At 29.4% G+C, this 23,004-nt stretch overlaps 1 protein-coding gene across 2 annotated transcripts in view; it reads right to left on the bottom strand.

The window, feature by feature from the left end:
- Nucleotides 1-411: 411 nt before the first annotated feature.
- The window catches only part of LOC136776047 (G-protein coupled receptor Mth2-like), a 91,610-nt gene continuing 69,017 nt past the window's right edge, over nucleotides 412-23,004 (bottom strand). For both annotated transcript variants that reach the window (XM_066731370.1, XM_066731369.1), the window contains 2 exons: nucleotides 6,863-7,028; nucleotides 412-5,238 (listed from right to left, as the gene is read on the bottom strand). In XM_066731370.1, coding sequence (XP_066587467.1) covers nucleotides 4,878-5,238; nucleotides 6,863-7,028 — 527 coding nt within the window. In that variant the 3' untranslated portion in view covers nucleotides 412-4,877. The remainder of the gene's footprint in view (nucleotides 5,239-6,862; nucleotides 7,029-23,004) is intronic.

Raw genomic sequence — 23,004 nt, 5'->3', positions numbered from 1 at the left:
GTGTGACTTCGTTATCAAATACTGCCGGGGTCGCGATATACTACAACATCTTTTATCCTAGAAGTAAGCTTGTAAAATATAATATATTGAGTTTATAGTACGATGAATTTATGCCGAGCTAAAAAACGTAGGTAGTGAGGACTATCCAGGGAAAATTTGTAAGAGAAAATACAATTCTACAATTTTTGGCAACCTATTGGTTACTCAGCGGATATGTTCGATGACTTTATCGTATTGTTTAAAGTGTTACTAGAAGTTATCTTCTCCATGCAACCGGTATAAAAAATAGCGTTATCTGTAATAAAAATAAAAAGAAAGATACTTAATTTTTAAGCATTGGGTTTTCATTTCGAGTTTCGCTAAAAAACAAAAGAAAAAGAACGAATAACCAAACAGACTGTTGTCTTGTTAAATAAAATTATTATTTATTAGTCTTTGCAAACATATTATTACAGGTGTATATACAAAGAATAGTATGCTATCCAGAATTTGGTTAAATATTACATCGTAGAATTTTTGGTAAATTTAACAATTATTTACTTCAACACAATAAGAGTAAGAATTTTGTAGAAGAATAAGTAAAGGAATACTGAAGTGTCGAAGTACTCAAAGGGATCCATCATGTTTCAATGAAGTTTGGGAAAAGACATGTTTGATCAAATGAATCCAGTTTTACAAAATGATGTCTAGCAAACATTTTGAAAATTTCATTGTTTGTCGACTTAAACTTCTACACTGTTATATATTAAAAAATAATAGTTATCCAGTATGCTCATTGAAAATGATAATACATAATTGCAATACTGTTAAAACAGCAAATATAAGGCTGGATAGAAGAGTAAACTCTAAGATTGTCCTTTAGTATGGCTCTTCTAATTTGATTGAATAAATAAATTTACGTCATGGCACATAAATATGGGCAATACAAATTTAACTTTGTAAGACAAGTAACTACAATCTATTTGTAGAACAATATTTTTTGTGAATTTCTTGCGTGGAGATTTGTTTCACGAATGATTAAAATAAAAATGTTTGATAAATGCATAATTATTCGTTTAAAGGAATTGACAGATTATGGTTTTTCTATAGTTTTCTGCAATAAATAAATATTCTCTTATGAGACTATAGCTACATTCATTATAATTAATTATACATTCATTTTTATATATCTTATATACTATTATTTTAAATAATTAAATGAAGTAATCAAAAGAGGTATTGTTACAAATGTGACTCATTTATCTTTTGCAGGTACACATTAAGGGTCTCTTCCAATATTATTTATATATCAAGTAACTTATTACTCGACCTTTTGAGAGATTTCTTCTTCTGGTAAGTTTTAATACTATAGAGAGAAGTTATGTTCCGATAAGAAGCGTTTACATTAACATTGACCTTTCGTTTTAGAGAAATGTAAACTGGGGTGATCCACAAGGAGAATTTATCATTTGCAAGTCTGTTTCGAAATGTTAAAGGAAATGGCCAAGATTATTATTATTGCAAATTGAAGAGGTTATTCCCAAAATGTATTAAATTCAAAATTTTGCGCCCTTAAAAATTTGATATTTTGGTATCTAAAATTCGTATAAGGAATACATGGAAGCACGAAGTACATACTTCAAGATAGCATAAGGTCACACTTTGGGCAAGGAGGGTACTAGGAGAAGGGTGAGAGAAGGGAAGCTGCTTGCCATCTTAGTAATTGCAAAAATTTAGCTATATATATCACTGTATATAATCATCATGGACAATAAAAATTTCGGTAATATCAATTATTTTTCTATGCAAATAATGTATTTCTCTTTATAAAGTATCAAATTTTATTTAATAATGTTAAATGAACATATGACCTTGATGAAATTTTATATGTTGTACATAAATCTTTAAATAAAAACTGAAATAGTATAATTTTTCTATTATCTAAGCCAAACAATTTTTGATTATATTTGAAGAATAAAAACTTAACTATACTTGTTATTAAGGATATATAATTATTATAAGTTAAATATACCTGAAAATTCTTTATCGCATAGATTATTTAAATTTATATTTCTGCAAAACTGAAATTTTTACGTTTAACTTATACATTAAGCATAATCACACAAATTTCAATATTGTTCTTTAATAGCATTGTACAATGTAGAATAAGTTCAATTGAAAATTCACATTAACAAAATTAGTTAAATAATTGGTTTTTTGAAATATTTTGCCACTTGCTAGTAATAATACTAAACATAGTCACAAAATCCAACATTATTGTTCACTGACACTATTACTATGTTTATTATCGCCTGACATCCATTTTTATTAATTTTGTCTGGATTCACTATATAACATATGTATATAGTCATATATACATATATATATAGTTATATTATTGCAGGTACTAAGATGGCGGCCAGCCTTCTTTACCCTCACTCTTTACCTGGCGACCCCGCAAGCTTATGCTCTTTTTATGTATTTCGTACCTCCACGTAAGGAATACGTCAGCCATGAATTTTGACGATATTTTACGCAGTCCTATCTTTCTGGACAGTATATATCGCATATGGAGAAAATGTGAAATGATTATAAACAATGGAATAATCTGAATTATGAAGAAGGTAAATAAGTCGTTTTGGAAATAAGCTCTTCAATTCTGCACAAGTCGAAGGAGTCCGATTAAGATGTATTGTAAAAAAATTTAATGGTACGTAAAGATTACCAGTTAATTCATTCATATAGCAAGCTTTATCACGTATCATACATTGAAACATACTCGTCATATAGAATACGCAAGATGATCCAATTGCAAATTGTTTCTGTAAGTATTAGAGAAGAAAAAGACTATTTTCGTAAGCTAATCAAAAGAATGGATACCCAATGAAAGGAACTCAGAGTCATACATTGCATTTCGTTACACCGAGTCCTTATATAAGCAAAGTGGAATCGTATAATTGTCAAAGAACAATATTATTCCGAGACGGATTTCAAATTCGGCAAGAGTTTTCAAATAAGGTTTTCTCTGAAAATCTAGACTCGAAATAGAAGCGCTCCATAATGTTGGTATATAGGTCTTCCGGGTCGGTTAAAGGGCATTATTGGAAGCCTTATTGTGGCTAGCGCACCTTGAGAGATTCTTTGACGATATGCACCATGCCTCTATAGACGAAATTTACTCGAATTATGTCGCGTCACGTAGAAACTAAGCTAATAATTTTTCGTCAGTCCAAATATTATTTGCCATCTGTAACTCTTACCCAGATAGCACAAGAATATTCAACGAATATTTAGCGGAATTTGCTCAATCATATTCGATATGGTATAGAATATTCTGTTATACTCAAAAGTATACAGGTTTATATATTCTATGAATATTCTTTGGATACTCTACAAATACCTATAAATATTCTCTAAATACCTCTGTAGGTATTCTATGAATAGTCTATATAAAAATTAATAAATACGTACAGAATTTAATTTCATTAATTATTTTTTTCTCAGTAGCTACTCACTAATCATAATTAATTAATTATATAACAGAAAAGATCATTCTCGCGTTAAGTATTTCTATCCTTGATGGGACTCGAACCGGTGACGATCGTCATTTTTCTCTTAGCAGTTGCTGCCTTAACCCCCTAGTCCAAATGTGCAACTTTTTTCTAACAAATATAAATATTTAATTTGAATTAAATAAAAATAGGTTTATTACATAATTTTGTTTTCTTGTAAAAATAAGTCTGCTTGAAATATTTGCCTCATTAATAAGAGGTCCAACCAATAAGGCTCATTTTTCTCCCCTTGAAATCTAAAAAGCTTTTATTTGACACATACTTTCAAATGCCTAATTGTTTTCGAAATAATCAAAGGCGACGAAATTAAGTTGAAATAACCAGTATCCATGTGTTCATCTAAATATAATATGTTATTTTTCGAAAATGTTCCAAAAAGATCTTTCTCCAATATTCTAATAGTTTACTTTAACATTTAGCAGCTGATTATTCCTTAATGAATATTTTAAGTGCCTGCTTTTGTGATAATCCAAAATAGTTTGTTCTTGATTATTCTAAGAATCCACCAACAACATGTATCCATGAAATATTTGTTACTGGATATCTTAAGAACGTTTTTTTACGAAAATTAGAAAAAAGATATTTATAGAGAATAAAAGGATATGCAAAGAAGTATATTCGAAAGCAAATATTCGTCGAAAATTCTCAAAAGAGCATTCCAGCATATCCTACGAATATTTATTGAATGATTGTGCTATCTAGACATGAGATTACGAATTACCATTAAAAAATATTTCAAAATTTCTCGCAAGTTTCATTTTGGAGTCTCGCTCTTATTATATGCATATATATCAAGTGCTACAGGTAGATGATTTATTCAAGCAAGGTCTCCATACACACGCACGCACATACACCCCCCCCCCCCCTTTAAATTTATACGATATTCCGTAGTATATATGCGCCTTAAAATAAAAGTCGATGTTGCATGGATAAATTCTGCTTGATTTGTGCATAATGTTTCTTTTATATTATATTCATATACTGACTTCAATCAATGATTATATAGCTAAAACAATATTGAAAACGTCCCGAGTGATACTCACGTGCGACAAGCTTTTCGATTTGCACTTTACCAATTGCTTAAGAATAAAGTTTCGGTCACGCGCGCAATCGCGCATATTTTAATTACAGAATAAAAATCTAATGGCATAATAGACTCTTGCCAATAAGTAATAGGTACAAGCTTAAGCGACTGGTATAAACTTTTAGGCACAATTTTTGTAATTGCTAGGTGAAAGCGAACGCGACTAATAATATTATCTTAAATTATTTTTGTCGGACGATAGACTATAAGTTTCCTTAGATTTTGGTAGATTGACTTGATTTTTAAGCGCAATCGCTGTCATCCGGCGAAGCCTTATTCCTATAAGATTCATGCACGTAAGGATTAACTTTTTCTTGAAGAGGAATGGACGTGGTACACGTACGAGATGCCGTGCTATTGTAGACGCTCCTTGTTGAGTTTCTGGATAGTACACCGTTATTGTGGCACCCAAATTTTTTTAGTAGCAGTCTTTTGATCTTATCTTTCCACACGAAAATCACGAAGATTATCAAGCCTTGAAGACTGTTTGCCAGATCCGTGATATACCAGATGTACGGAGGTTCTCCTTTGCACAGCCAAGATATGATTTCCATAGACCAATTAATTCCCATCACGATAAATAACTTTAGGTACAAATTGAACCTGCAAAATGAAAGATAAACTTATGAATTTACCCAGTTTTCATTCGGCTATGTATAATTATTAAGCTCGAAAGTACCTACTATAACCTTAATCGCGAATTTATAATTAAATTTATCAATAATATAGGAAACAAGTATCTGCAGCACTCCGATGAGAACTGTTTTACCTCAAGATGTAAATATACTTACGATGGCTCATGCGTGAAACTAATGATTACTTTTAAATAATTTTACCATCGTCAGAAACGAATAAACTATAAATAACTAGCGCCAAAAGTAATCAAGAGTTTGAAATAGAAAAAGATATATTTATTTCGTTTTGTCTAGGCTACAGCAAACTTGTCCATATGTTCACCGCCACCAAATTAGGCTTCCTTGCTGTTTCAAGGGATTTCGTAACTGTGAAAATAAACTAGAGTATGGGGATTGCGTCCATATTGCTTGTGTCATAACTTGGACTAAAAATAATGTCCGTATCGTTAAAAAGAAAGAGCGATGGCCATGCATTCTCGCTATCACCGAGAAGAGAAATATAAGTTTGTATATAGAGTCTAATTGAGATTTTCAGATACTTCGTGCTTTTTTTCATCTTGAAGAGTACAGCTTCAACTTATCGCGCGACGTGCGACGTGAGGAAGATCGGAATCTCAATTTTAACATTCAAATTTGTGGCTTCATCCATTATTAAAATTTAAAATCGTTCAGTACCTTAATTCAATACTGAAAAACATACGCAGAGTAGTCGCAATAGTTTAGAGTCGTCAATGCTAATCGAGACACTGTTGTAAAAATGATCAAATAAACTTTCTGCGCTCTTTTCTAAATATATATTTCACTTGTTCTTTAACCTTCAATTTCCCTATTACTATTGTGTAAATATTAAAATTCAATACATGACTGAAATCGTCATTAATTTGACTACATTTTTAAAAGTCGAGCGACTTTTAAATATGAAATAATGTTAACGAAATTACACTACGAAGTATTTTCGAACGGGTGGTTTCAATTCTAATATATATACTAGTAAATTGGTGCCGTTTGCAACGTGCTAATTGCGAATTAACAAATGGTAAATGCTTCTATCGCGCCTCGCGCCAACAATAACTCATTGCATGTTGTAATAATTTTCGTTCTGACAAATTAAACATTCAAATGTCACATAAGATATAAAATTATTTTTATAAAACAGTCAATCGCTGTTATTTTGACAATTTACAAGAAAATTTCATATCTTAATGCATGCTAACCTTTAGATAACATCCTTCGTTTACAGAAGTATCGTATTCGACTACTTTTATATCCATGCACTATGAAAGTTACAGTTATGTTACAATTATGTGATACCTACGTGGTGTTAAATGTAACAAATTGCACTAGGTACTATATAATGGCCATTTTCCTATGGATTAATTAAAATAGACTTGCATTCTAAACATATGCAGTAAGAATTACAATTTTTGGAGATTTTAACACGAGTAGTAACCTCGGGAAAAAATGAGACTCTCATTTTGCTAGAATTGATTGCGGCCTCCCCTATAGGTCTCGGGGAAAGCTCACGGCCTTTGCTAATTATTTTAAGAGAGAGAGAGAGAGAGAGATATATAATATGAAAAGAGAGGAAATACCATTGTTTATTGTCATCGTGTCGTCTGCTTTCGGAGCTTTTAAGATGATGAGCCGTGTCCTTCTTGTGCTTTCCAATCTTTATTGCCGTCGAGATGAACAAACAAATGTTGCAAATCACCGTTATTCCCATAGGCCCGTAAAAATATATGGCTTTAGCTGCGTCAGCTGCAAACAAAATTACATCGTTAATTCATTTGCTAAAGAAACGTTACTGAAGTGCTACACGCAATTGCTAATCTAATGCTTCAAAGGGATAAACATATTTTGAGAAATACATAACATCGTTGGATCATTTATTATCTTATTATTATTAGACGGATCAGAGCGTTGTATCATTCTTTTTCTGCTTCTACGATATTCCTGCAATAAATAAGAATTTTCATTTTCTTTTATTTCTACCCTACAAAAAATGCGTAATATTGCGTTGATATTTCGGTCTGGAAACGTCGATTGATATTAAAACAACTTTGAACCATCGCTACGTATTTATCAGTCATTCGTTAATATAAAATGTTCCAATAATGGTATAGGAGCTAGATCGAGGCTAGGGCGGTCTTCTGGTAAAGTCAGCACTTACAAGTAAAATACGGATTACTCATCAATAATATTATTTAAACGTTTTCATTAGTATACTGAGAAAAAACAACTGTTTAAATTAAACAAATCGATTTATTTGAATTTCAAGTTGTTATAATGAAATAAAATAAACTTGAAGTAAATATAATAGATTTAATTTTAATAATCTGAATGTTTAAAAATAGCAAATATATATTTGAAGAAAGATATATTCATTTCAAACAGATATTTAATAAATATAAACCAAATTAATTTGAACTAAAAATATTGTATGTTACATTCAGAAACATTGATTTATTAGAATTTATGTTTCCATAGTCAAAAAAATGTATATTTCAATGAAGTAATTTTTCCATTTAAATAAAACCTAGATTTACTTGTACTTAAAAATTGTACATTTAAAAAATATGTTCTTGATACAATGAAATATTATTTGTTTAAGATATATAATTATTTAAATTCAGTACATATTAATTTAGTTTAAATAAGAAGTTTAAGAAAAGCGAATAATTTTCTATGGTAAAAACAAACAAGTATTTATTGAATACAAAAAATAAGTTTTTTAATTCAAAGCATGTAGAATTCGATCAAATAAGTAAAATGTCCAGATTTAACATATAACCTCCTTATCACATTTATTCAATTTCAACTTAATTCATTTCATACTAAAAAATATATATTTCAATTTTACTAAAATATAGGAAAGCATATTTTCTTTTAAATAAAAAAACTAACTATTTAAACGTACAGCGCTTAGTAAATTATATTAAACAAATTGTCGTTTGGGGTAAACATTGAATTCTTCAATTTTACGAAAACCCTTTTTTAAAAGAAAAAGATAATTTAATTAATTTAAAAAAATTGTAAATTTAAAACAAACGTAACTCTTTATATGTTCCAAACGAAACTCGCTATAGTCTAACAAGTCACTCATTCAATTTTTGGATTTATCATTTATTAAATGGAAATGTCGAATCCATTTAATATCAAGAAATAAATAGCTACAGCGAGTGAAAGAAATCTGAATATCTAATTGTTTTATATTAACAATTACTTGTTAAAATGAATCACCAAAATTAATAAGTCTTATCCAATATATCGTTCGATGAAACCTCCCCTTATTCCATTTAAATAAATGAATCCTTTTTAGGGAACAAGATATTTGCATTGTTCAAAATTTTTGTTAACTTGAAACAAACAAATATGCATACACTCGAAATGTAACTCGTTATATTCTAATGAGTTACTCACAGTAGTAGGGCTAGACAGGACCTGGATGAAGTGTATGTGAGGGGTGGTGAAGAGAGGTGAGGGGGGTACTCCAAATAAGGATCGAGCCATATATGGGCATGTCCAAAAAAAAAAGATTTCGATCCAAGTATGGTTATGTGCAAATATGGTTCGTGTCCGTTTTTGGGTGGGGGTTGTCCCCCTGGCCCCGCCCCTAAGGCCCCGCCCACCACCCCCACCCTCCCCTATTTTCTTTTTCAAAACCCCGCGCGCATTTTTCCCGCCGCCGAAGGTGCAACGCACCTGGATGCGCGCCGCCGACAAGGCCCCGACCCCGTCGGCAAGGCAGTGAGTATCTTTATCAGCATGAAAAAGGTAAGTTTTTTGCTCTCTCTCTCTCTCCCTCTCCCTCCACTTTAAGAGAACATAATTGTCTGCACGAGTAAATTTCGATGAGCTGTGTGTGTGTGTGTGTGTGTAAGCGCACATGCATGCATGCATGCATGAATAATGTAATCGATTATACATCAAAATGCATTTGCTGATGCATCGATACACGAACTTCAAAGACTTCTTATAAGGAATAATGTATTCATTTAGTCGTCAGCGTATGAACTTCCATCCGCTAATAAAGTCTAATTGGTTGGACATCGATGCAATTTTATCGTCGGCACGTGTAGAAAAAGAACTATATTTAACTGAATGAGGCCTAACAAAGTCTGCTTTATCAATATCAATAAGTTATATCCCCATTGTGTTGGGGTTTTGAAAATTTTTAAACGTCTCTTCCTATAAAGTCGTGATTATTATATTTTAATGTTAAAGAGCTTCAAAAAAAAGGGGTGTGTATATATAGTGAAGCTTTCTACGAGAGTAATGAAGTTATTGTTCTGTCAACCATCACGACAGTATGGTCTTCAGCGAAAAAAAGTTTTTATTTAATCATAAAATTTAGTGTCTGAGTGTGTAAAACAAAAAAATGGATAAGCTACAAATAATAAATCAAGACATAAATGCTCCTGTTAAGTATTTACCTATAATTAATATAAAATAATTAAAATTGAACAAATTGTATAAAGTTTCAAAAATTAAAAAAGTTAACACAACTTATGGATTGAGAATAGTTATAGAAATAGATTCAAAGTGGAGTATGTTTTTAACTGGATCTATTAGTTCTAAAATTATTGATATATCTCACAGATTATTTTATCTTGAGAATCTGGCGAAAAATTCGAATCTTTATATAAAAATGTATGATGCAGATAAATTTGTTTTTGAAAGAAGAATTGTAGATGAATGTGAAAAAAAAAGAGAAAGGAAAAACGAGTATGGATGAATGTGAAAAAAAAAATCAATCATCAATAAAGGCAAAAAGTAAGTTAACAATTTTCTTTGATTATCAAGAATTTATGTATTGTCTTTTTTTTCTAATTATACAGTATTTTATTATAGAAGGAAACTCTGTAAAGATGACGAAGAAGAGGTAGAAGGAGAAGATTTGCTGGACGAAGAGGAGGAGGAGGAGGAGGAGGAGGAGGTGATTGAATTGAAAGATTCATCGGAATAGTGCATTGATTATTCATTTTATAGAAAAAACCTATAAACTTTCTATGTATTAATTGCTAATTCTCGTATATGTGGGTTGTATAAAAGCTACAGACCAGTCTCATTCGTTTTAAGCTTAAAGCGTAACGTACTACCTGGTTTACAATATACAGATTTTGTTTGAATAAGAAAAGAAAAAGAGACCAGAAAACAAAAAAGAATTTTAATAACAGTATCAGTAAAGTGTTGTTATTGTTGTTGTGCTGAAAAAATTCGAAGAATATTAAAAATGTACGTTGACTTTCAAGGATTCAGATTAGCAGATAAATCATTTATTATTCAGGAGTTTGCTATTTTGGATAAAAATAAAGTGGGGTGTTATGTATTTTCACCTCTTTTCCATTTAATAATTTAAGTGATGAAGAAAGAAAAACAGCTAGATGGTTAACAAAGAACCGTCATGGTTTTAATTGGTCTGACGGTTACATTGATTATAAAAACCATAAAAATATAATAACCAAGTATATCAAAGAAAACAGTGGAGTTGATGTTTATGTGAAAGGATCTGAAAAAGTTACATATTTGAAACACATTGTAGGTAATGTAAACGTTTATGATCTAGATGATTATAAGGATTATCGAGTGAAAGATTATGTCAAAGAAAATCTTCCACAATGAATAACTCATTCTGGTATTTGTGCTTTAAGAAATGTATATTTGTTTAAACAAAAACATAATTAAAATTTTGTATTTATATTTATGTATGTTATAATTATCATAATAAATACTAAATGACTTAGTGTTAAAATAATAATAATAATTTTTCCTTTACCACGTGTATAGAGGATATTGTTCTTTCTCATTTACATTTTTACTCATAGATATAAATATACAAGATGTAGTAAACTTAACTGAAATCACGAGTTTTTTTACTTTTTTCTATCAGTTAACAACCTTCAACTTCCTTATTCATGCTTGTTTAGACAGTAATTTAATAAGATGTAATAGACTTACTTGGAGTCAATGAGTTACTTTATTTAATTTTTTTTCTGGCACGTGTATAGAAGATAATAGTTTGTCAATTAACAATTTTTTTCTTTTTTCCTATCAACACGTGTCTCTACAGTTTTTTTGTTTTGTTTTTTGAAGTCAATGATTTAATCAATTCAAATTTTCATTTTTTTCTGGCACGTGTATAAAAGATACTAGTTTGTTAATTAACATTTTCCTTTTTTTCTTTCAACATGTTTGTATCTCTACAGATTTTTGTAGAGGGGACTCACTGTATAAAACAAGATGTTTGGTAGATTCGATAGTTTTTAGTTTTGCTTCACGCAAAGAGTTTACATTTAACAAGTGATAGTACATTTTTCAACGAAAATGCAGTGCGGATACATTATGTTCTTACTTGCTGGATTTATTTCAATTATAATAAACGAAAGTAGTCAATATGATAAATTTATGATAGATTTTTTGATAAAATTTGGATATCTTAGTAAAATTAATAATAGTTCTAATGCAGATGAATTAAATTGGTTGAAATATACCAATGAAGAAATAGAAACTGGTATGACGTTATTTAAGCAATACTATAATTTAGTGCATGAGAGTTCATTTAATGAAATAATTAAATCTATGAAAGAAGACAGATGTGGTGTAAAAGAAAATGTTTTCAATCTTAATCAAGAACAATTGAAATGGAATAAAAAGAAATTATATTGGCATTTTATTTTGGGATTACGAGAACAAATTGCTACTACTGTTGAAGTATTTAAAATATGGAGTAATATGACAGGTTTAGAATTTAATCACACTAATGAAAAGCAATACGCTGATATAGTTATATCGTTTGAATATGATAATCACTATTATAAATTAGAACCAAACATCAAATGTACTGGTCATTTAACAGATAATGTTTTAGGACATGCTTTTCTTCCTGATAAAGAAAATAGCCCTAGAGAGATTCATATACGAAGACGTATAAACTGGTTTTATGGTTTGGAAGAAATACCAGAAGAAAAACCTAGTCTTTTTTATGTTTTAATGCATGAAGTTGGTCATACATTAGGGCTTTCTCATAATCATGAGGGAAGACTAATGCAACCAACTTATTTATTTTTTAAAAATACTAAAGATAACTTATTTAATAATATTGACATATTAGATATACAAAGATTATATAATATTGAAAATAATGATAATGACAATCAATAGGTTAATAGAAATAAAATTTCTACTACTACTATTACTCCTTCTGTCAGCACTACTAAACCAACTACTATTGCTCCTCCTGCTATAACAACTAAACCAACAACTAGAGTAATTAAAAAATCTTATTATCGTCCTAAAAATGAAATACCACAAAAATTTGATGATGTATGTGAAACATCGTCTAAAGATTTTGTTTATTTAATTACTGATGGTACACTATTCATTATGGCCGGAAAATGGTTTTGGCACTTTGAAGTTCATAGAAATAAAAAAAAAAGATATTATAGAAATGGAAAATTAATTAGAGATTTTTTAACATTTTTACCGAGTAATTTTACTAGAATAACAGCAATACATGAAATAGGTGTTGGTAAAATAGTATTATACTCAGATAATAATATATATATATTTGATGCTCTTACTAGAGAATTAGACTCAGGATATCCAAGAACATATCAACAATTGTTAGGTAATTATGTTAATTATGATGGTGTTAAAGCAGCTGTTTTAACAAATTCTGGAAATTAAATACAGTAACTCATTGACTCCAAGTAAGTCTATTACATCTTATTAAATTGCTGTCTAAACAAGCCTGAATAAGGAAGTTGAAGGTTGTTAACTGACAGAAAAAAGTAAAAAAACTCGTGATTTCAGTTAAGTCTACTACATCTTGTATATTTATATCTATGAGTAAAAATGTAAATGAGAAAGAACAATATCCTCTATTCACGTGGTAAAGGAAAAATTATTATTATTATTTTAACACTAAGTTATTTAGTATTTATTATGATAATTATAACACACATATATATATAAATACAAAATTTTAATTATGTTTTTGTTTAAACAAATATACATTTTTTAAAGCACAAATACCAGAATGAGTTATACATTGTGGAAGATTTTCTTTGACATAATCTTTCACTCGATAATCCTTATAATCATCTAGATCATAAACGTTTACATTACCTACAATGTGTTTCAAATATGTAACTTTATCAGATCCTTTCACATAAACATCAACTCCACTGTTTTCTTTGATATACTTGGTTATTATATTTTTATGGTATTTGTAATTAATGTAACCGTCAGACCAATTAAAACCATGATGGTTTTTTGTTAACCATCTAGCTGTTTTTCTTTCTTCATCACTTAAATTATTAAATGGAAAAGGAGGTGAAAATACATAACACCCCACTTTATTTTTATCCAAAATAGCAAACTCCTTAATAATAAATGATTTATCTGCTAATCTGAATCCTTGAAAGTCAACGTACATTTTTAATATTCTTCGAATATTTTCAGCACAACAACAATAACAACACTTTACTGATACTGTTATTAAAATTCTTTTTTGTTTTCTGGTCTCTTTTTCTTTTCTTATTCAAACAAAATCTGTATATTGTAAACCAGATAGTACGTTACGCTTTAAGCTTAAAATTTTAAGCTTACAGCGTAACGTACTATCTGGTTTACAATATACAGATTTTGTTTGAATAAGAAAAGAAAAAGAGACCAGAAAACAAAAAAGAATTTTAATAACAGTATCAGTAAAGTGTTGTTATTGTTGTTGTGCTGAAAATATTCGAAGAATATTAAAAATGTACGTTGACTTTCAAGGATTCAGATTAGCAGATAAATCATTTATTATTAAGGAGTTTGCTATTTTGGATAAAAATAAAGTGGGGTGTTATGTATTTTCACCTCCTTTTCCATTTAATAATTTAAGTGATGAAGAAAGAAAAACAGCTAGATGGTTAACAAAAAACCATCATGGTTTTATAATTGGTCTGACGGTTACATTAATTACAAATACCATAAAAATATAATAACCAAGTATATCAAAGAAAACAGTGGAGTTGATGTTTATGTGAAAGGATCTGATAAAGTTACATATTTGAAACACATTGTAGGTAATGTAAACGTTTATGATCTAGATGATTATAAGGATTATCGAGTGAAAGATTATGTCAAAGAAAATCTTCCACAATGTATAACTCATTCTGGTTTTGTGCTTTAAGAAATGTATATTTGTTTAAACAAAAACATAATTAAAATTTTGTATTTATATATATGTGTGTTATAATTATCATAATAAATACTAAATAACTTAGTGTTAAAATAATAATAATAATTTTTCCTTTACCACGTGAATAGAGGATATTGTTCTTTCTCATTTACATTTTTACTCATAGATATAAATATACAAGATGTAGTAGACTTAACTGAAATCACGAGTTTTTTTACTTTTTTCTGTCAGTTAACAACCTTCAACTTCCTTATTCAGGCTTGTTTAGACAGCAATTTAATAAGATGTAATAGACTTACTTGGAGTCAATGAGTTACTGTATTTAATTTCCAGAATTTGTTAAAACAGCTGCTTTAACACCATCATAATTAACATAATTACCTAATAATTGTTGATATGTTCTTGGATATCCTGAGTCTAATTCTCTAGTAAGAGCATCGAATATATATATATTATTATCTGAGTATAATACTATTTTACCAACACCTATTTCATGTATTGCTGTTATTCTAGTAAAATAACTCGGTAAAAATGTTAAAAAATCTCTAATTAATTTTCCATTTCTATAATATCTTTTTTTTTATTTCTATGAACTTCAAAGTGCCAAAACCATTTTCCGTACATAATGAATAGTTTACCATCAGTAATTAAATAAACAAAATCTTTAGACGATGTTTCACATACATCATCATATTCTTGTGGTATTTCATTTTTAGGACGATAGTAAGATTTTTTAATTACTCTAGTTGTTGGTTTAGTTGTTATAGCAGGAGGAGCAATAGTAGTTGGTTTAGTAGTGCTGACAGAAGGAGTAATAGTAGTAGTAGAAATTTTATTTCTATTAACCTATTGATTGTCATTATCATTATTTTCAATATTATATAATCTTTGTATATCTAATATGTCAATATTATTAAATAAGTTATCATTAGTATTTTTAAAAAATAAATAAGTAGGTTGCATTAGTCTTCCCTCATGATTATGAGAAAGCCCTAATGTATGACCAACTTCATGCATTAAAACATAAAAAAGACTAGGTTTTTCTTCTGGTATTTCTCCCAAACCATAAAACCAGTTTATACGTCTTCGTATATGAATCTCTCTCGGGCTATTTTCTTTATCAGGAAGAAAAGCATGTCCTAAAACATTATCTGTTAAATGAACAGTACATTTGATGTTTGGTTCTAATTTATAATAGTGATTATCATATTCAAACGATATAACTACATCAGCGTATTGCTTTTCATTAGTGTGATTAAATTCTAAACCTGTCATATTACTCCATATTTTAAATACTTCAACAGTAGTAGCAATTTGTTCTGGTAATCCCAAAATAAAATGCCAATATAATTTCTTTTTATTCCATTTCAATTGTTCTTGATTAAGATTGAAAACATTTTCTTTTACACCACATCTGTCTTCTTTCATAGATTTAATTATTTCATTAAATGAACTCTCATGCACTAAATTATAGTATTGCTTAAATAACGTCATACCAGTTTCTATTTCTTCATTGGTATATTTCAACCAATTTAATTCATCTGCATTAGAACTATTATTAATTTTACTAAGATATCCAAATTTTATCAAAAAATCTATCATAAATTTATCATATTGACTACTTTCGTTTATTATAATTGAAATAAATCCAGCAAGTAAGAACATAATGTATCCACACTGCATTTTCGTTGAAAAATGTACTATCACTTGTTAAATGTAAACGGTTTGCGTGAAGCAAAACTAAAAACTATCGAATCTACCAAACATCTTGTTTTATACAGTGAGTCCCCTCTACAAAAATCTGTAGAGATACAAACATGTTGAAAGAAAAAAAGGAAAATGTTAATTAACAAACTAGTATCTTTTATACACGTGCCAGAAAAAAATGAAAATTTGAATTGATTAAATCATTGACTTCAAAAAAAAAACTGTAGAGACACGTGTTGATAGGAAAAAAGAAAAAAATTGTTAATTGACAAACTATTATCTTCTATACACGTGCCAGAAAAAAAATTAAATAAAGTAACTCATTGACTCCAAGTAAGTCTATTACATCTTATTAAATTACTGTCTAAACAAGCATGAATAAGGAAGTTGAAGGTTGTTAATTGATTGAAAAAAGTAAAAAAACTCGTGATTTCGGTTAAGTCTACTACATCTTGTATATTTATATCTATGAGTAAAAATGTGAATGAGAAAGAACAATATCCTCTATACACGTGGTAAAGGAAAAATTATTATTATTATTTTAACACTAAGTTATTTAGTATTTATTATGATAATTATAACATACATATATATAAATACAAAATTTTAATTATGTTTTTGTTTAAACAAATATACATTTCTTAAAGCACAAATACCAGAATGAGTTATGCATTGTGGAAGATTTTCTTTGACATAATCTTTCACTCGATAATCCTTATAATCATCTAGATCATAAACGTTTACATTACCTACAATGTGTTTCAAATATGTAACTTTTTCAGATCCTGTCACATAAACATCAACTCCACTGTTTTCTTTGATATACTTGGTTATTATATTTTTATGGTATTTATAATCAATGTAACCGTTAGACCAATTAAAACTATGATGGTTGTTTGTTAACCATCTAGCTGTTTTTCTTTCTTCATCACTTAAATTATTAAATGAAAAAGAGGTGAAAATACATAACACCCCACTTTATTTTTATCCAAAATAGCAAACTCCTTAGTAATAAATGATTTATCTGCTAATCTGAATCCTTGAAAGTCAACGTACATTTTTAATATTCTTCGAATTTTTTCAACACAACAACAATAACAACACTTTACTGATACTGTTATTAAAATTCTTTTTTGTTTTCTGGTCTCTTTTTCTTTTCTTATTCAAACAAAATCTGTATATTGTAAACCAGATAGTACGTTACGCTTTAAGCTTAAAACGAATGAGACTGGTCTGTAGCTTTTATACAACCCACATCTACGAGAATTAGCAATTAATACATAGAAAGTGTATAGGTTTTTTCTATAAAATGAATAATCAATGCACTATTCCGATGAATCTTTCAATTCAATCACCTCCTCCTCCTCCTCCTCCTCCTCTTCGTTCAGCAAATCTTCTCCTTCTACCTCTTCTTCGTCATCTTTACAGAGTTTCCTTCTATAATAAAATACTGTATAATTAGAAAAAAAAGACAATACATAAATTCTTGATAATCAAAGAAAATTGTTAACTTACTTTTTGCCTTTATTGATGATTGATTTTTTTTTTCACATTCATCCATACTCGTTTTTCCTTTCTCTTTATTTTTTCACATTCATCTACAATTCTTCTTTCAAAAACAAATTTATCTGCATCATACATTTTTATATAAAGATTCGAATTTTTCGCCAGATTCTCAAGATAAAAAAATCTGTGAGATATATCAATAATTTTAGAACTAATAGATCCAGTTAAAAACATACTCCACTTTGAATCTATTTCTATAACTATTCTCAATCCATAAGTTGTGTTAACTTTTTTAATTTTTGAAACTTTATACAATTTTTTCAATTTTAATTATTTTATATTAATTATAGGTAAATACTTAACAGGAGCATTTATGTCTTGATTTATTATTTGTAGCTTATCCATTTTTTTGTTTTACACACTCAGACACTAAATTTTATGATTAAATAAAAACTTTTTTTCGCTGAAGACCAAACTGTCGTGATGGTTGACAGAACAATAACTTCATTACTCTCGTAGAAAGCTTCACTATATATACACACCCCTTTTTTTTTAAGCTCTTTAACATTAAAATATAATAATCACGACTTTATAGGAAGAGACGTTTAAAAATTTTCAAAACCCCAACACAATGGGGATATAACTTATTGATATTGATAAAGCAGACTTTGTTAGGCCTCATTCAGTTAAATATAGTTCTTTTTCTACACGTGCCGACGATAAAATTGCATCGATGTCCAACCAATTAGACTTTATTAGCGGATGGAAGTTCATAAGCTGACGACTAAATGAATACATTATTCCTTATAAGAAGTCTTTGAAGTTCGTGTATCGATGCATCAGCAAATGCATTTTGATGTATAATCGATTACATTATTCATGCATGCATGCATGCATGTGCGCTTACACACACACACACACACAGCTCATCGAAATTTACTCGTGCAGGCAATTATGTTCTCTTAAAGTGGAGGGAGAGAGAGAGATAGAGAGAGCAAAAAACTTACCTTTTTCATGCTGATAAAGATACTCACTGCCTTGCCGACGGGGTCGGGGCCATGTCGGCGGCGCGCATCCAGGTGCGTTGCACCCTCGGCGGCGGGAAAAATGCGCGCGGGGTTTTGAAAAAGAAAATAGGGGGGGGTGGGGGTGGTGGGCGGGGCCTTAGGGTCGGGGCCAGGGGGACAACCCCCACCCAAAAACGGACACGAACCATATTTGCACATAACCATATTTGGATCGAAATATTCATTGTTTAATTTAAGTATTTAATTTTTTAATTAAAAACAAATTATTCTATGCCAGGAATCAAATGATTGCAGTGATTCCAAAATTTGTAAATTTAAAACAATAAATCTCCAAATGTTTCAAATATATATTTTTGGATTGAAATGACTCATTTATTTCCATGTTAGTTCGCATATATTTATTAGAAATACCAAATATAATTAATGTCAACACATATTTGACTACAGTTGAAGCATAAGTAAACCAAATAAATCAATTTTAAAATAAAACAAACCTTTCTTTAAAGAATTATGTAGTTTTTTAAGTTAAACAAACAAGTATTTCGCTGAAATATTCTGTTATTTTATTCAGATAAGTTACTTTTTTGTAGAGAACAGTGTCTTGTTTATTTTCTTAAATATCTATTTATTAAACAATTAGATATTTATAGGTTCCTAATCTATTATGTTTAATTCAAATGACTGATTCGTTTAGTTCTGAGCTTTTCATTTATTCATTTTAAATGTACAAATGTATGATTCAAAAAAAGTATATATCATTAGGAAATAGGTCTTTTATCAGAGCAAACAAATAAGCTTCTTAAAAATTGGTATTTACTGAAAATTCCGCTAGAAGGCATTTCCTCTCGTAATTTGTTTACAAGTTTCTCGCAAGTGGCACAGTGACATGTACCTTGTATATAAGCAAAATTGTGTTTATAACTATAAATGAGAACTTTAATGGATTTGCCTTAACGGTAAGTGTAAAATGTGTATATGTGTACATCAATAATATCAACCTTTTTAAAAACTTCATTTCTTCACAGGTATCAGCACGTCAACACAAGTAAGTACTTTTATTCAAATAATCTGCTATTTCAAATTAGTTAATATGCACGTTTGTGAAGTTGCTTTCAGTACTCATTTGAAGGATTAAACGTAAAATACCAGTGCACAGGGATAGAAGAACCACATGCATGTATAACATGCAACTAACGATCCTTCAAATCTAGTGTGTATTACAAAGGCAAAAGTTCAGTGGGCCATGGAATTCTGGTAACGTCGCAGAATATAAAAACAATAATGTGTCACTGAGAAAAGGAGTTCTTTGATTCAAATAATCTTTTCATCACTTCAATAATGATATTTGTTTAAAAGAAATAAATCGGTAACTAAAACTGAGCTTACGTTTTATTATTTTAATCGTATTCTTATCTGAATAAAGCAATTCATTTATTTCATTGAAATATAATGATTTTCACAGTAACTTACATTATTTAAAACGAATAATTATTATTTTACTATTTAACACATATATACTTACGTGGGACAATATTTATTTCACATAAAATATAATTTAAGCCAATCAAAAAATTATATAATTGACTAGAATAAATATCGTATTCGACTAAAATTTTGTTTAGTGGCTGTTACAAGTTTGTACTTGGTTTAAATAAATATTTACTTCAGATAATGTGATATTTATTACAGTGAAATAAATATACAGTTGACCGGAAGAAATATCTACTTGAACCAAAATTTTGCTTAGTGGTTGACACAAATGTACACTTGGTTTAAATAAATATTTCCTTCAGTTATTGTGATATTTGTTACAGTGGAATAAATATACAGTTGACCGGAGGAATTATCGACTTGAACCAAAATTTTGCTTAGTGGATGACACAAATGTACATTTGGTTTAAATCAATATTTCCTTCAGTTATTGTGATATTTGTTACAGTGGAATAAATATACAGTTGACCGGAGCAAATATCGACTTCAACCAAAATTTCGCTTAGTGGTTGTATAAGTCAAATGTGGTTTCAAGTAAATATTTTTTAAACGAAACTTATAATTGTTCGAAATGATTATGAATTCTCCTTCTTTTAAAAAAGACCCCTTTGAATGAAATATATTTTTTATCACTCGTGCATGGAAAGTGCCTGATTTCAGTCTAGTTTTTGGGATCGAAAATGAATCTTTTCATGCCAGTATAGTCGCGCATGCACAATAGAGGCTAACTTCACTTTCGGCCCCATACTTTCCTCTCTAGGGTGGAAAGTGGCTACTTTCCTCCCAAGGGACAAAAGTATAGTACTTCCCACACGGGCTGAATATAGTTACTATTGACCATATAAGAAATTTAATAAAAAGGTTCGGTTTAATTTTCATGAGGAAACTAATAAACTCTGAAAAAGGTTATCCGGGATATACAGAATCTTACATTTATCTGCAACTTCAATTTTATCTATTTTTTCATAAACTGAAACTTTAAATTATTGCTCAAATTCTCCCTCTTTCTCTTAATAGCGTTAGGTTTATTAATAAGAAAACAAACAATACAAATTTTAAAGCACAACTAGTGGCATAATTATTTTTCGGGTATCTTACGGAAAATGTAATGACTGTTTAATCGATAAAACAGCAGCACGGACAAGATGTTTATCGTATTTCTTTTGTTTTATTAGTACCATAATCGAATTTTTTACTCATAATAGGTTCTTTTTGCATATGCAAATTTTTTGTTTTTATTTTTGGGGGCTACGCCCCCGTTCCCCCGGCGGGGGCTTCGCCCCCTGCACCCCCATCGGGGGCTGCGCCCCCGAACCCCCCCCCCCCTCCCCACGTCCTCCTTAAGTTCGCTACCTTCAATCCCTGCATCTACCCTTTTACGTACTCTTTCATTTGTTGTTTCATTAACTCTTTAGTTACAATTAATTACTGCTAAATAATTTATTCATACATTGGACATCTGTAATGCACTCGTGATAAAAAATATCGTTTGTTACTCGGGACTACTTGACAATTGTACTCGTGTGATGGCAGCCCTCGCTTCGCTCGTGCTGCCAACTTCACACTCGTTCACAATCGTCAACTTTCGTCCCTTGTAACAAAATATACTATTGTTTGCTTTAATGAAATATTTTAAACAAATTATGTGTTAGATTGAAGCAAATTTCATACAATTAAATAAACCGCTCGCTTAGGAGTATTAGAACAGCTAATTTATTCGATTCAAATGATATTTATTTATTTCGAATAATTTTTTCTCTCAGTGTACACCAAGAGACATGGTAGTGTTTCGACGGCAAGTACATATAAAAGTAGATGAAGACATGTCTTATACCGACGTCGAGGCACTGCTTCTCTTATATAGTTAGTTCGGCCGTCCCAATTTTCAAACAGATTATAGGTAGTATATATAACAAAATTTTACTTGGTTTGAGAGAGAGAAACAGCGTCCTTCTTCTTAGAAAGGATAAATAGTTTTTATTGAAGTATTAGACCAGTCTAGCAGAAGGAACCAGTAGAACAATTTTACAATTTATTTGGCAAAAAAATCAAATTAATTCTACTTGTCTATATGTATTATTATAAAGTAACAATCCAAGTTTAAGAAACGGTATTTTTTTATAATTATTTACAACAAAATGGCGAATATACAAATTATCTCCCATGGTGCCTCGTTTTTTATAGAACTAAATGAATGGAAACGTATCCTCTGCAATTTTCAATCCGAAGTAAAAATCGAAAATTTTTTCGAGCTTATATAAAAACAGCTATAGAAATGTCAGTATAAGGTAGATGTACCAAAAACTGGCTAATTAGCGTAATAAAAGGCGAATATTGAAATTATATAATGGAAAGTAAATTTATCGCAATAAATATTCATTATTACAAAAAGATGCTATTTTTTTCTGTCAAATGTGTATAGACGAAACCTTATTAATTGCATTAATTATCTCTCAATAAGGAAAAATGTAGGGAGATACATAGTACCTGTACATGACTATATAAAAAATGCAAAGTCCGAGTTTTTGTCTATCATATTGCCAATAACTGACTATTTATTTTTAAATCAAATATTAAGAAATAAAAAAATAATAAATAAATTTTAATTGTTAATTGGGTACAAAAGAAAGTAATTAGATGGTTTTACGCCAAATTAGTAAAAAAATGTAAACATTTTAGTAAAATATAATTATAAATATATTTATAATAAATCATTCAAAAATAATTATAAGATGAAACTGATAAGTACAGAACAGTTTTTGCACTATATTTTATTAATATATTCTACTTTCATTTCCTTTTTTTGTTGTTGTAA

This window comes from Prorops nasuta, unplaced genomic scaffold, assembly GCF_024137725.1.
Source record: "Prorops nasuta isolate Cenicafe-Biocafe unplaced genomic scaffold, Cenicafe_Pnas_1.2 PNAS00009, whole genome shotgun sequence".
NCBI lineage: Eukaryota > Metazoa > Arthropoda > Insecta > Hymenoptera > Bethylidae > Prorops > Prorops nasuta.
This window is presented reverse-complemented; position numbering and strand designations above follow the sequence as displayed.